Source organism: Mercurialis annua, linkage group LG4 (assembly GCF_937616625.2).
Source record: "Mercurialis annua linkage group LG4, ddMerAnnu1.2, whole genome shotgun sequence".
NCBI classification, from domain to species: Eukaryota; Viridiplantae; Streptophyta; class Magnoliopsida; order Malpighiales; family Euphorbiaceae; genus Mercurialis; species Mercurialis annua.
The window spans coordinates 27,622,453-27,636,159 of record NC_065573.1 but is presented as its reverse complement, the minus strand read 5'-3'; the positions used below and the strand labels follow the sequence as shown (position 1 = coordinate 27,636,159).

Here is a 13,707-nt window from a genome sequence, read left to right as displayed (position 1 = left end):
AACTAATTTTGTATTTTATTGGACCTATTAACTTTATTTTTTGTTTCATTTAACTCCTCAACTGCAACTTGTTTACCAATCTGACCTTTTTCGTCCAGCATAGTAAAAATGTGTGTTTTCAAACGCATTGAAGCGCGTGAAGGATAATTAAAATACATACATTTTTATTTAACCCCTGAATTATATTATTTTGTTATATTTGACCCCTGAATTTATTTTATTTCTCTACCGCACCTTCAAACTTTTAATTTTTACCCATTTAACTTTCTCAAAAATATAATTATTTAATTTTTAACCATTTTATGTTTAGTGTGAATGATTAGAAGCATATAAATTAATTTATATACGATCACATATAAATTTTTTAAAAATAAATCTATTTTAAATTTTAATAATATTTTTATAAATTGTTAACGATAATAGAAATAATAAAATATAGAAAAATAAAAAATATTAAAATTTAGTCAAATAATTACATAATATAACTTTTTGCACATGTAAATATTTGTTTAAATTTCAATAATGATAAATGAAGTTTTTCTATTTTTAACGATATTATAAAATATATAAATTTACTATACTGTGATAATATTAAATAAAGACTTAATTGTTTTAAAAAAAATATTTTTAGTGTGTTTCACGAATTTCCAATTTATAAATTTTAATATACCAGCTTTTAATTTAATGGAATTTCAAACTTTTCAAATCAATTCGGAACTTTTAAAATTTGTATTAAAATTGAGAAACCCGTTAAATTTCATGATTTTTAAAGTACTTAAGCCTTAAATGATTTTCAAATAATATGTAAGTACATCATTTTTTTAAATTAAAAAAAAAATTGGCTTAATATTTTTTTGACCCCTAAACTTTACCCTTTTGTTCCCTATGACCTCAAAACTATTTTAGTATTCTATTGGACCTCTTAATTATTTGTTTTGGTTCTATTTAACCCCATGTTAGTAAAGTCATGTCAGCAATTTTATCCACATCATCGCGCGTGGTGTGCACGTTTTGGATGAGGGGTTAAATAGAACAAAAAAAAGAATTAAGAGGTCCAGTAGAATACGAAATTAGTTTAGAGGTTGCAGAAAATAATGGTATAGTTTAGAGGTCAAATGATATATAATAAAGCCTATTTATATATATGGAGTGGCAGATATAGAAAGAGTTTACGGTGGGGAACTATCCACCTTATAGATTTATATCTCTTGAAAACGTATTAATATATAATCTAATAATATAATTTTAACATCTTAAAATTTATAGTTTGTACACCTTAAATTCTATAGTTAGCTAATTTTTCCACTTTATTAAGTTTTTATACATTCTTTTTCACCTTATAAAAAAATGGTCCGCCACTTCATATATATAAATAAATTAATGGCTAAATAATTTTATATATTCATAATTTTAACTATTTTAATAAACATATTTTTTAAAAAATATTCAATATAATCTGTCAATTTAACAAATTAAAATAAATATAACAAAAATATGTTTAGTACAATATTTATTGCTTACATTAATTAATTATGTGATTGGTTCAATTAGGAAAAATAATTATATTAAATTGGATTTCGAACATATTTTTTAAACTTGCTAACTTAATTAACCGGACTGTTTAATTTTTTATAATTCGATAATTATTATTTTTAAAAAGTTATAATTCGGTAACTGTAAAATATTTAATTATGAATTTAGGATTATAAGGTTTCTAATAACTCGAAGCACACTCATAGATAATTAATAAAAATATATATTAATAAATTCAATTCCTATCCAATTTTAAACTTCAATATTATAATTACATTACTCCAACATGTGCACGAAAAAAAGATGTTCGATTACCTGAAGTAAACCCAAACTTTTTCTCCATAACTTAACATGGCAAAATGATTATCACACACATATATAAATATAATATATATGCAATGAACCAATGTTTTTATGTGATGTCATGAACATAGAATATAAGTGAATTTACTTGCTTGAAATTGCATGCTTTCACTCGTAAAATATTTCAATGACTGCCAAATGTTATTACGTGTTCTATTACCAATTAGATATCAGGAATGTTCATAGAGAATTCCTTATAATTACATATTTTATACTTAACTAATTCTTAGATAAATTCACTCTCTATTACAGATATTTTGTCTGTGGATTTCTCAGATTGTCCAGCTCATCATCAATCCAGCTCATCATCAAAAATTGAATCTTCTTGTGCAAGTTTCAAGCTTCAAGCTGCATTTTATAATCAATGGTTCTGCTGCTGTTTGGATGAATCTGTTATCATCCAATGGTTAATACATTTATTGAAAAAGCTAAAGCAGATTTTTCATTGAGAAAAGATAACAGATTACAACAAGCTATTTATAGAAGCTTGATTATTCTAACTAACTCAGCTCATCACTTTCCCGCCTAACAAACTAACTAACCAATCAAAATAACGCAATTGTACAAGTCATCAATCCGTGACAACTAACACAATTGATCAATGTATTAACCATTGGATGATAACAGATTCATCCAAACAGCAGCAGAACCATTGATTATAAAATGCAGCTTGAAACTTGAAACTTGCACAAGAAGATTCAATTCTTGATGATGAGCTGGATTGATGATGAGCTGGACAATCTGAGAAATCCACAGACAAAATATCTGTAATAGCCTCCCTCAAGCTGGAGCATACAGATTATGAATGCTCAGCTTGGAAATGAAGGGAAGAAAAACTGCACGAGCCAAAGGCTTAGTAAAGAAATCAGCTAGTTGACTGGCTGATGAAACAGGAAGGAGCTTGACAATCTGAGCCTGAACTTTATCACGAACCACATGACAATCAATCTCTATATGCTTTGTCCTTTCATGAAAAACAGGATTATGGGCAATATGTAAAGCAGATTGGTTATCACAGAACAAAAGAGCAGGCTGAGTATGAGGAATTTGGAAATCATGCAGCATGTATAATAACCATTGTAGCTCACAAGTAGTTGCTGCAAGAGCACGATATTCAGCTTCAGAAGAGCTTCGAGAGATTGTAGTTTGTTTCTTGGATTTCCAAGATATCAAAGAAGAACCAAGAAAAATGCAGAATCCTGTAACAGATCTCCTGGAATCTGAACATGTTGCCCAGTCTGAATCTGAGAATCCTTTGAGATGAAAATCAGATTCAGATGCAAAGAAGATACCTTGTCCAGGTGCTCCTTTGAGATATTTGAGAATTCTATGAACAGCAGAGAGATGAACATCAGTTGGTTTGTCCAAATATTGAGACAATTGCTGTACAGCAAAGGAGATGTCAGGTCTTGTGGCACATAGATAGAGAAGTTTTCCAATAAGTCTTCTGTAATCAGTAATATCAGGAAGTAAAGTGCCTGTTGATTGTGAAAGTTTGACTGAACTAACCATAGGAGTAGTTGCTGGTTTACAACCCAAAAATCCAGTTTCAGCAAGAAGATCTAAGGTGTATTTTCTCTGACAGAGATTAATACCAGCTTTGGACCTTACCACCTCAAGTCCAAGAAAAAATTTAAGATCATGAAGATCCTTAATTTTAAAAGTATCATGTAGATAACTTTTGATAGAGTTAACTTCTTCCATAGAGTTACTAGCCACAATCAAATCATCCACATAAACTAGTAATGCAATAAAGGTAGAACCATTAACCTTAATGAACAAACTTGGATCAGAAGTTGCTGTTTTATATCCTTGGCCAAGTAAAGAAGTGGTTAATTTAGCATGCCATTCTCTACTAGCTTGTTTTAAGCCATACAAGGACTTCTGTAACTTGCAGACAGCCTTAGAATCAACAAGCAAACCAGGTGGAGGTTTCATATAAATGTCTTCATGCAAATCACCATGTAGGAAGGCATTATTGATATCCAACTGATGAAGAAACCAATTTTTAGCTGCTGCAACTGCCAGTAATAATCTGATTGTGGTCATCTTGGCCACTGGTGAAAAAGTGTCTAAGAAATCAACTCCAGCCTGTTGATTATACCCTTTAGCAACTAATCTTGCTTTACACCTTTCAATAGAACCATCAGAATGATACTTAACCTTATAGACCCATTTGCAGCCTATAGGTTTCTTATCTTCTGGACAAGAACTGAGAATCCAAGTATTATTAGCTTGAAGAGCATCAAGCTCAAGTTGCATAGCATTTCTCCAACAAGAATGCTGAATTGCATCATTATAAGACTGAGGTTCTGTAATACTAGAAAGATGAACAGAAAAAGCTTTGTGTTTGGGACTAAGAAGATTATAGGATAGAACAGAATGTATGGAATGAGGTGTGGTTATTTTTGTAGGTGAAGAAGAGGTAATGTTGCAATGGTAGTCTTTAAGAAATTCAGGAGCACATTTGGTTCTAGTTGATCTGCGAATAATGGGAGAAACAGTTTCAACTATAGAATGTGAAGGTATTTCAGTAGAATGTGGCATTTCAGAAGAAATAGGGGTAGGTGGTTGAGATAAAAGAGGGTTAAGTATGCTGAATTCATCATCCTGTGTATATGCATCAATGACAATATTATCTGGATCATGATTAAGTTTAACAGATGGCACATAATTGTTTTTAGAATTGATCCAAGAGTTTTGAAATGGAAATATATTTTCATGAAAGATAACATTTCGAGAAATAAAGACATGTTTTGTTTGAAGATCATAAAGTTTAAAACCTTTTGTATTGGCAGGTAAGCCAAGAAAAACAGACTGAATAGCTCTTGGATCGAATTTTGTTCTTAAATCTGAGATAGTAGAAGCATATGCCAAACAGCCAAAAACCTTGATGTTAGTCAGATCAGGAGGTTTTTGGTATATGATTTCAAAGGGAGTTTTATTGTTTAACAAAGGAGTAGGTGTTCTGTTTATCAAATGCACTGCATGTGTGACAAAATCTGACCAGAAAGAGATTGGTAAGAAGGATTGAAATTTAAGTGCCCTAGCTATATTCATTATGTGCTGATGTTTTCTCTCCACAATGCTGTTTTGCTGTGGAGTATAGACACAAGTAGTTTGGTGTATTATACCATGAGTTTGATAAAAAGAAGGCATTTTAAACTCCAAGCCATTATCTGATCTCACACATTTAATCTTTTTATTGAACTGAGTATTAACATGAACAACAAAGGTCTTTAATGAACTTTGAACTTCACTCTTTGATTTCAAAAGAACTACCCAGGTAAACCTACTCTTACTGTCAACAATAGTAAGAAAGTATTTATGACCATAATGAGAAGTAATTCTGAAAGGTCCCCATATATCAGCACTTACAACATCAAAGATATTATCAACTACTGTATCACTAGTTGGAAAAGGTAATTTCCTTTGTTTAGCTAAATGACAAACAGAACAATGGGTATTAGAAGGCAAAACAATGTCTGAGTGAGACTGTTGAAGTAACTTGAGTCTTGAATTTGATGGGTGCCCAAGCCTGTAGTGCCAGATTTGAGAAGAATCAACTGGAGAACTTATAACTGGAGAGTTGATAACAGAAGCAATTGTTTTTGAAAGAGGAATTTGAGGTTGAATAAGATGATATAAGCCATTGGATTTCTTAGCTAAACCAATCATCTTCGAAGTTTGGAGATCCTGGATTATGCAGTTGTCAAAATGCAGCAACACATAGTAACGTTTGGAATTTGTTAATTGGCTGGTAGAGATCAAATTGAAAGAAAAGGTTGGTATATGTAAGGCATTAGTCAAGACAAAGAAAGGTGCTAATGAGACTGTTCCAACATGTGCAACAGGGATTTTATGACCATTTGGCAAATGCACAAAAACATTTGAAACTTTTTTGTAATTTTGAAAACTTGAAAGTGAACAGATTATGTGATTTGTTGCACCTGAATCAACAATCCAAGAGTTATATTGCAAATGTGTATATACAGAACATGAAATATTCAACATACCTGGATTATTTTGAAGAGGAGTGAATGAAGTTGAGACACTGTTCAGTTGTGGCTGGATTATGTTTGATTGTGCCCTCTGCATCAGTTGTGCATACTGATCAGAAGTAAGTTGCACAATATTATCATTCACAGGAGGAAAATCTTGGAACTTAGTTGAATCATTACAGCCAATGTTCAGATTACTAATCCCTGAATTTCCAGAATTGTAATCTGTATCAACATTATTAGCATAGCTAATCTGCTGTTTCCCTTTTGACTTGTAGCTTGGTGGATAGCCATGCTTTCTATAGCATTTGTCAACAGTGTGGTTTGTCATCCCACAATAAGTACATTTCTGTCCCTGTGTTGCTTGAGCATAAAACTTCTTTGGACCAGTAGTATAATTCTTCTTCTGGTTAGAATATGAATTACCTTGAGGTGTAGGTAACAGTCCATTTCCAGGATTAGCTTGAGCATAGAAGACATTAGATTCCACCATAGAGTTAGAAGGTACTCCCAACTGTCTCTCCTCTCTGAAATTTTCTTTTCTCATTTTCTTGGGAACCAAACAGGTATACCCATTCTCTTTTTCTGTTCATTTCTTGAAACAAATTACATATTCTGAATCCTCTCTTCTTCCTGATTCTATCGATCTGATTTGTTTCCGCTTTTAATCAAGATTGATACATCAAAAACTTATTCTAATGGCAGCAAATGGCACAAGTAATGTTTGGAGACAAGAAGAAAATCCTTCCAGTCCATTCTATATACATCCTAATGAGAATACTTCAAATTCTCTGGTTTCACCTGTTTTATCAGGTTCAAACTATCACAGCTGGGCTAGAGCTATGAGAATGGCTTTAATAGCAAAGAATAAGAAATGTTTTGTTGATGGAAGTGTTCCTGTTCCTAACAGAGATAATCCTATGCACAATGTATGGGAGAGATCTAATAATCTTGTTCTTTCATGGATTTACAATTCAGTGAGTCCTTCAATCCATAAGAGTATTGAGTGGATTGATACTGCATTTGAGGCTTGGAATGATCTGGAATCAAGATTTTTACTAGGTGATGCTTATCGTATTTCTGATATTCAGGAAGATTTATATTCCTTTAAACAGAATACACTCTCAGTTGTTGATTACTACACTCACCTGAAAGAATTGTGGAATGAATTGATGAATCTCAGACCTATTCCTAATTGCATATGTAATCCTCAATGCCAATGTAGTGCACTTACCATCATGAGAGATTATACTGAAAGTGATTATGTTATCAGGTTCTTAAAAGGCCTTAATGAGAACTTTGGAACAATCAAATCACAGATTTTGCTTTGATACCATATTGAAAAAGCTAAAGCAGATTTTTCATTGAGAAAAGATAACAGATTACAACAAGCTATTTATAGAAGCTTGATTATTCTAACTAACTCAGCTCATCACTTTCCCGCCTAACAAACTAACTAACCAATCAAAATAACGCAATTGTACAAGTCATCAATCCGTGACAACTAACACAATTGATCAATGTATTAACCATTGGATGATAACAGATTCATCCAAACAGCAGCAGAACCATTGATTATAAAATGCAGCTTGAAGCTTGAAACTTGCACAAGAAGATTCAATTCTTGATGATGAGCTGGATTGATGATGAGCTGGACAATCTGAGAAATCCACAGACAAAATATCTGTAATACTCTCCACATGAAGAATCAGAAAATAAAAATAGGGAGCCAAAAAGACTAATAATTAAAAGAAACAATATAAAAAATTAAAAATAGAAAATAATTAAAATTAAGGTTTGGATTGTGCATGCAAGCCTTGATCTATGCCTATGATGCAAATTAATCAAGAAACTAATTACTTTAAGATTATAAATAAAATATTCAGTATTCTCTTCTCAATGACAAGGAAAAATAAATTTAGTTTATTAAAAATATGACGAAATTGATAATATATATTTTAAAATTTATAATTTAAGTAATTTTATAATTTCTATCAATTATATTCAAATGGCAAATAAAAACTCAAGGATTTAATTGATAAATATAAAATATATTTTAGCCTATTATAAATCATTTCATAATTAAAGAAAAACTAATAAAAGATACAAAAAAAAGCATTCGATTTTATCAAAAAAACGACTTATTATATTCAGATTATGAATTAAATAAAATCAATTATGTGGCTCACTAACATTTCAAACGAAACACGAATAACATACAAATGGAATAAATAAAAGTTGCTATTAAATGCGTAAAGAAAATAGTTTAAAGATGATATATAAGGTATGGACTAAATCCATAAAATAATATATAAGATTATATAATATAATGAAATTTTACAAAATTGCATGTCTATAAATTTGGCTAAAGTCAGCAGAGACGACTGCTGAACAAGGCAAAAAGAGATCATTTCGTCTCAATCTCTTGTTTCTCATATAATACCATACCCTCAAAGGGTCATATGTACAAAATTGGGACACCTATGCACATCCTATTTATTTATTTAATAATTTTTGTCTATAAATATACAAGCAATATCATCACATTTTATTCACTTCCATACCCTAAACATAGCTAAATATCATCTCAATCAAAATCTCTCAATACCTTTACCATATTATATATCTCTTACATTATAAGAAATAATAATGGCATTTCACATTTATCATCTATTATTTCTCATGACCATTATTGCCATAAATATTCCATTTTATTATTGTTTACAACATGACACTCTTAATGATTATCTTGAAGAATCATCTGTTTATGGTTCTCATGATCATCATCATCAAGAAGCTTATCCTTCCTATTTTAGCTCCATTGATGATGGAAATTTCAATAATAATAATGATTTTATCAAGATGAGTACTAATGTTCTTGATTTGAAGGTTTTTGATAAAATGGGTACTACGTCAACTTCAGCTAAAGCATTTAGTGTTGATAAATTTGGAGCTAAGGCTGATGGATCGGACGATACCGTGGTATATATATGCACACATTCATTCAAACTACTCTTTATCGAGTTTTATATTTTGGCGTTTCATTTATGTTTATGGAATGGTTATGAATTTTATGATTTATGTTTATATATGTTATTTGGTTTCTGTCTGAGATTTCTTACAGGCATTTCAAAAGGCTTGGAAGGCAGCTTGTTCATCTAAAGGAGCTGTTCTTGTTGTGCCTGATAACAATTATCTAATTAAGCCCATTAGATTCTCAGGTCCTTGCAAATCCAATCTCACAGTGCAGGTAACTTTGAATACAAGCAATCGTAAATAATCTTGAAACCATGATGCTTGCATGTGCATGGGAAGAACTAAGAGGCAGAGTGGACGGTCTTAATTCTTAATTTCTCCAAAATTTGGACAGAATTGATGCGAACTTTTAAATTTAGGTTAAAATTATTGAAATTAATTTTTTGGTTAGATTTATAATAAGTTAAAAGGTTTTGAATATTTCTATCCATTAGTCCTACATATTATATTATAAGAAAAATATCAAGAAATATATAATATTTTGTTCAAAGATTCAAGCAACATAAATTATTAATTAGGCATATAAAACTGACAATTTTGAGAAATTTATTTGCAGATATATGGAACCATTGAAGCATCGGATGAGAGATCAGATTACAAGAAAGATGATAGACACTGGATTGTGTTTGATAGAGTTCAAAATTTATTAGTAAATGGAGGTGGAACTATCGATGGAAATGGCAAGATATGGTGGCAAAATTCATGCAAAGTCAACAAACATCTTGTATAATATTATACCCTTTTATTTTAATTTTCTTCTTTCTTCTTCCTTCAAATGAAAAAAACTAACTTAAGTTTTTTTTCATGATCTGCAGCCTTGCAAGGGGGCACCAACGGTGAGAACTGTAGCTGTTTTATTTCATTCTGTTCAAACAACACTAAACAATAATTTATATTTATATTAATTATATTATAAATTTAAGTACCAATGGGAATTGGTCCAAGTGGTAAGCGGCTTGGTATCGCTTAAGCAAGGTCTCGGGTTCGAGTCCTTGTGAATGCAGAAAATTCTCACTGGAAGACTCACCCACCATGCCAGGTGCGCGACACGGGTCGCATCCGGATTAGTCAGGGCGAAACCTTGGAAACCGGATGAGCTTACCAAAAAAAAAAATATTATAAATTTAAGTTTATTATTCAGTAGCTATAATCATGTACAATTTGAAATTGAGACCTCGTAATTATTTCAATATTAATAACTTTAACGAAATTGTTGATGAGAAAGATGGTTTGATATGACATGATGCTTGAAAAATAAAATTATGACTGATTTTTATTTTCGAAAATCATGAGATAATAAATATGCTTTTTTTTAGGAACTAGACTATGGTCTTATGAATAAAGCAAAAGAAAATGATGAGAGAAAAGAAAATATGGTGATTAAACAAATTTCTATATGGTCATAATCCAATAACGCAATTTCACTAATTATTCAACTTATAACAATATTTTCAAAATTTACAATTATGAATTAAAAAATAATTATACATTAATTTTTAATTTTTTTTATTATGTTTATAGTTTTATCCATATGACATCTAAAAACTAATGGCTGAATACATAGTTTGACCTCTGAACTTATACCATTTTATCCATCTAACCCCTAAACTTAACGTCTCACCTATCGAACCCTGAACTTGTTAAATAACCCGATTTGACCCCCGAACTTGATAAATACGTAAACATTGAACCCCTCCGTACACAATTTCTTCTAGAATGTTTCAAGTGACAGGTGGACACGAAGGGTTCAATATTTACAAATTTATCAAGTTCAGGGGTCAAATCGGATTATTTAACAAGTTCAGAGGTTCGATAGGTGAGACGTTAAGTTTAGAGGTTAGATGGGTAAAAGGGTATAAGTTCAGGGGTCAAACTATGTATTAAGCCAAAAACTAATTGTTTAATACATAGTGTCACGTGATAATTGAATAATTTTTAAAATTGAACTAAAAATTCATGTTAAAATTTAAAATTGGATTAAAATTGACAGAATTAATTTTGTTAGGGCCCCAAAGATCTTGATTTTTTTTTTATCCATTAGCATTTCAGGAAACATGCACTTCCCATCTTTTGCTAGCAATATGTTTTTGGAATAAAGCCTATAAATAATTTTGAAAAATGGAGATTAAATTACATAAACCTTTGCAGGCAGTGACATTCTATAAATGCAAGAATTTGGTAGTGGAAAACCTGAAAATCCAAAATGGACAACAAATGCATATTTCATTCCAAGGTAGCACCAATGTCAAAGTCTCCAATCTTGTGGTAACTTCACCTGAACACAGCCCCAACACTGATGGAATCCATATCACAGACACCCAAAACATTGAAATTTCTAAATCAGTCATAGGAACAGGTAATTAATAAAATAATTTGCGGTTATTGAACTATACAATTTTTTATAAATAATTACCGACGTTTCATTTGTTATATTTTAATATCAAATATATATAGCTTTCATTTTGTGTTTGGAATATGTATTACAGGTGATGATTGTATCTCTATTGAAAGTGGATCTCAAAATGTCAAAGCCACGGACATTACTTGTGGACCTGGCCATGGAATAAGGTCTTTGATTATAACTTGATCAACTTGAGATTATTTTTCAGTTAATTAAATTGATTTTATTCCCATTGAGATCCTAAAAATGTGTATATTTGTTGTGGTGCATGGACACAGTATTGGAAGCTTGGGTTCTGATAATTCAAGAGATTATGTTTCAGCAATTACAATTGATGGTGCCAAATTCTCAGGCACTACAAATGGAGTTAGGATCAAAACATATCAGGTTAATTATCAACTCACTTTTTTTCATTTATTTTTAAATGACTCAGTTGAATCATAAACTCAATAAAATCATTATTATATTGTGTATATATGCATGCAGGGAGGGTCTGGAAGTGCCAGCAACATAAAGTTTCAAAACATTAAAATGGAGAATGTGAGCAACCCTATTATAATTGATCAAAACTATTGTGACCAACACAAACCATGTAAACAACAGGTACTTTATTTCACAACTCTATCATTATATACAAATAGCATATAGCTAGGGGTGTGCGCGTTTTCGGTTCAAATCGACTCGATTAATTATTGATGAATTGAATGCAGAAATCAGCAGTCGAAGTGAAAAATGTGGTGTATAAGAACATAAAGGGAACGAGTGAATCTGAAGTGGCAATAAAATTTGATTGCAGCAAATCATTTCCATGTGAAGGCATTGTGTTGGAAGATGTTAGCCTTGCAAGAGTTGGAGGAGATGATGATCAACCAAATGCTATTTGCAACAATGTTCATTTTTCTGAAATGGAAGATGTTTCTCCTCGCTGTCCTTGAATCAAATTACAAGATTACACATTCATCTGCTGAAACTATAGTTTAATATTTGTAACATTATTATGTAAAATAATAACACACCATATACAGATTGTTATTTGGTTATATTTATTGTATGATAAAATCAATAAACCTTATTATTCTCTTTTGAATTAATGGTCTTTTTATTACAATGACAAGAGAGAGTCGATTAAAACTCTAGGAGTCGAAATATAATATTCTTACCATATAAACTCGGTTAATAGTCTGAAAAAATCTTCACCTTTTAGCCCCTTTTAATTTGCACTCTAACGTTGTAAAATCGTTGATTACATCCAAATCCACACCTTTCATTTTCAATTGCACCTTTAAGCATCAAATTGATATCTTTTCACTTGAAAAAAGTTCAAATCAATACTTTATATTTTAACATATATTCTAAATAGCGCTTAATGTTATATTTAATACAAAAGACTTTTCTTTCCAAGAAAATCAAAACCCAATAATAATTTAAATAAATATTAATATATTATAAATATAATTTTTTTTATTTTAATGATAACATCGAGAACTATTTAGAATGTATGATAAAATATGAAGTATTGAAAAAGAGGTCAATTTGATGTTTGATGGTGCAATTTAAACCAGAAGGTGTAAATTTTAATGTTTACAATGCAATTGAAAATGAAAATTGTGAATTTGGATGAAATCGGCGATTTTATAATGTCAGGGTTCAAGCGAAAAGGGGCTAAGAGGTGGAAATTTTTTCAGACCATTAGACTATAAATTCTATATGTAGAGACATTTAAATTTACAAATTTAAAGGAAAACTATATTAAAAGAGAAGCGCGGTGTGAATTTTCTTATTCGCTAACCTCATGACAATCTAATGATATATGTGTTTATTTAAATATAACTTTTAATTTATACATTAAATATATTAACATTTATTCAGTAAAATATATATTATTATATAATAAAAATATTTATTTAATTTTATTATTTTACTATTGATAAAAAAATATGTGTTTTTATTTTTAGTATGAATAAGTAAAAATAATTTAATTTATATTAAATTATTAAAATAATAAAATAGTGTAGTTTTTAAATATTTTTATAGAGTTAGAGATAGAATATATAACTGGTAAAAAAATTATTTATAGTTAGAAACAGAATTTGTAATTGAAAAAAATTTACTCTATTTTTAAAGTAGAATTTCAATTTTAGAGTACGTTTTAGATGGCCTAGTAAGTTTAGGTCCAAAAAAAACAATATTTTTAAAACCGGATCGGAGATCGAACTGGCTTCATAGAGGATTTATGGTTTGACCGGTTCAACCGGGTTTGATCAGATTTTTTAATTTTTAATTTTTATTATTATTTAAAATAAAAAATAATATAATCTAAAATTTATAAATATAAAATATGATAAAATATATAACTAAAATAAATATTTAATT

The 13,707-nt window shown here is 30.1% G+C and overlaps 1 protein-coding gene across 1 annotated transcript; it reads left to right on the top strand.

Annotated features, from left to right (window-relative positions):
- Window positions 1-8,467: 8,467 nt before the first annotated feature.
- Window positions 8,468-12,412, top strand: LOC126677055 (polygalacturonase-like). The gene is made up of 9 exons (XM_050371491.2): window positions 8,468-8,879; window positions 9,022-9,147; window positions 9,490-9,657; window positions 9,749-9,769; window positions 11,082-11,289; window positions 11,420-11,501; window positions 11,613-11,721; window positions 11,821-11,937; window positions 12,045-12,412. Exons 1-9 carry the CDS (start codon window positions 8,547-8,549, stop codon window positions 12,267-12,269), a joined length of 1,389 nt encoding a protein of 462 aa, XP_050227448.1. The 5' UTR covers window positions 8,468-8,546; the 3' UTR covers window positions 12,270-12,412.
- Window positions 12,413-13,707: the final 1,295 nt, after the last annotated feature.

Coding starts and splice junctions, on each gene's coding strand:
- LOC126677055 (XM_050371491.2), top strand. CDS start 8,547: ATGGCATTTCACATTTATCATCTATTATTTCTCATGACCATTATTGCC. Junction 9,770..11,081: donor CTTGCAAGGGGGCACCAACG/GTGAGAACTGTA, acceptor AAACCTTTGCAG/GCAGTGACATTCTATAAATG. Junction 11,938..12,044: donor ACAAACCATGTAAACAACAG/GTACTTTATTTC, acceptor AATTGAATGCAG/AAATCAGCAGTCGAAGTGAA.